This window comes from Propithecus coquereli, unplaced genomic scaffold (assembly GCF_000956105.1).
Source record: "Propithecus coquereli isolate 6110/MARCELLA unplaced genomic scaffold, Pcoq_1.0 Scaffold282, whole genome shotgun sequence".
Taxonomy (NCBI): domain Eukaryota; kingdom Metazoa; phylum Chordata; class Mammalia; order Primates; family Indriidae; genus Propithecus; species Propithecus coquereli.
This window is the reverse complement of record NW_012148419.1, coordinates 102,859-104,193: the sequence shown is the minus strand read 5'-3', so window position 1 is coordinate 104,193 and position 1,335 is coordinate 102,859. Positions and strand designations below refer to the sequence as shown.

Sequence of the window (1,335 nt, the reverse complement as noted above, 5' to 3'; positions counted from 1 at the left end):
AGAATCCCTTTACAATTGTTACGGATCATAAAAATTTACTTAACTACAGACACAGTGGAGATTAGAAAGAAGAATTTTACACTGGGATCAGAATACTGATGCTAAGTCCCAGTTCTACAAATAATGACATATTTTATGTTTGGCAGTTCATTTCAGCACAGCTTTGTTGTTGTAAAATCCAGGTTGACTGGATTATGACCTTTATGATTTCTGCTAACTCTAAAATATTGTGCTTTAGATAAATATTTTCTTACAAAAGAAAGGAGAAGCCAGAAGATTGGATCTTCAGTAAACTTACTTTAATAATAATCAAACTGGCCAAGATTATAATTCTCTAAGAATCTTGGAAGGAATATACTAAGTCCTCCAAAATGATGCCTAAATATGTGTCTAGATTGTTAAATATAAAGCTTCTGAAAAATGTTTTGTTATTTGTTTTTTCTCAGGTCCCCGACTTTTCCTTCCTTGCCCCATGGATGTAGAGGGTTCTAGAGTGTGGTTCATGGATCTCTGGAACTATTCTTTGGTACCTTATATTCTGGAGGCAGTAAGAGAAGGTCTTCAGGTATAGTATTCAATTTTCATTACTATATTAAAAAACAAAGCAAAAAAATCATTCTTTTAAAAGTAAAAAACATTCATTTCATTTCAGCCCTTTATTTTTAATTTAAAGGTGAAAATATATCACTAATAAGAAAACCCTTTTTATTCAACAAAATATATTGTCCCTTTTCCATCAGTCTTGCTATTTCCTTAAATTGGATTTGAAATTTCATGAAATTGTGGAATTAGAAAACTCTTTATGATGAATATAACATAATCACCCACATTATTGTGGAAGAATCCTATTTCCTTTTCAATAACTCAGCCAAGGTTTGGGCAGTTTTTGCTTAGACATCTCTGTTTCTGGTTTTCACATTGCTAAGAGAATTAAGATATAGTTCATGTTTTCTACATTCTGTCATCTACAATGCTGTGTTGTATTTATTTTACTATCTAAAAAATTTGTCATCTACTTTTTGTTCTTTTACTCCCTTTTATTATCATGTTCTCTTCATCCAGTAGAATGGAATGGTGGTATTTAGAGCAATCATGATATTTCTACTGAACATGATGAATATTATCAGGATGTTCCGAATCTTCAGAGATAAAGTTAATATCCTAAAGAATGCTATTGGCTCCATATTGAAATAACCCAATCTCATGTTTGTAAAGATATGAGCCAGTCTAGCCCTAGCAAGTGGCTCCAACAAAATAAAAGATTATACCAATGATTTTTATTTTTCAATTATAACATATCATGTTTTAAAACTTCTTCTAAAACTATCTAGGATT

At 30.8% G+C, this 1,335-nt stretch overlaps 1 protein-coding gene across 1 annotated transcript in view; it reads left to right on the top strand.

The window, feature by feature from the left end:
* The window catches only part of NAV3 (neuron navigator 3), a 401,664-nt gene that overhangs the window by 389,732 nt on the left and 10,597 nt on the right, over positions 1-1,335 (top strand). Inside the window, exons 36-37 of the mRNA XM_012648357.1 lie at positions 260-288; positions 447-565. Of these exons, the coding sequence (XP_012503811.1) occupies positions 260-288; positions 447-565 (148 nt within the window). The remainder of the gene's footprint in view (positions 1-259; positions 289-446; positions 566-1,335) is intronic.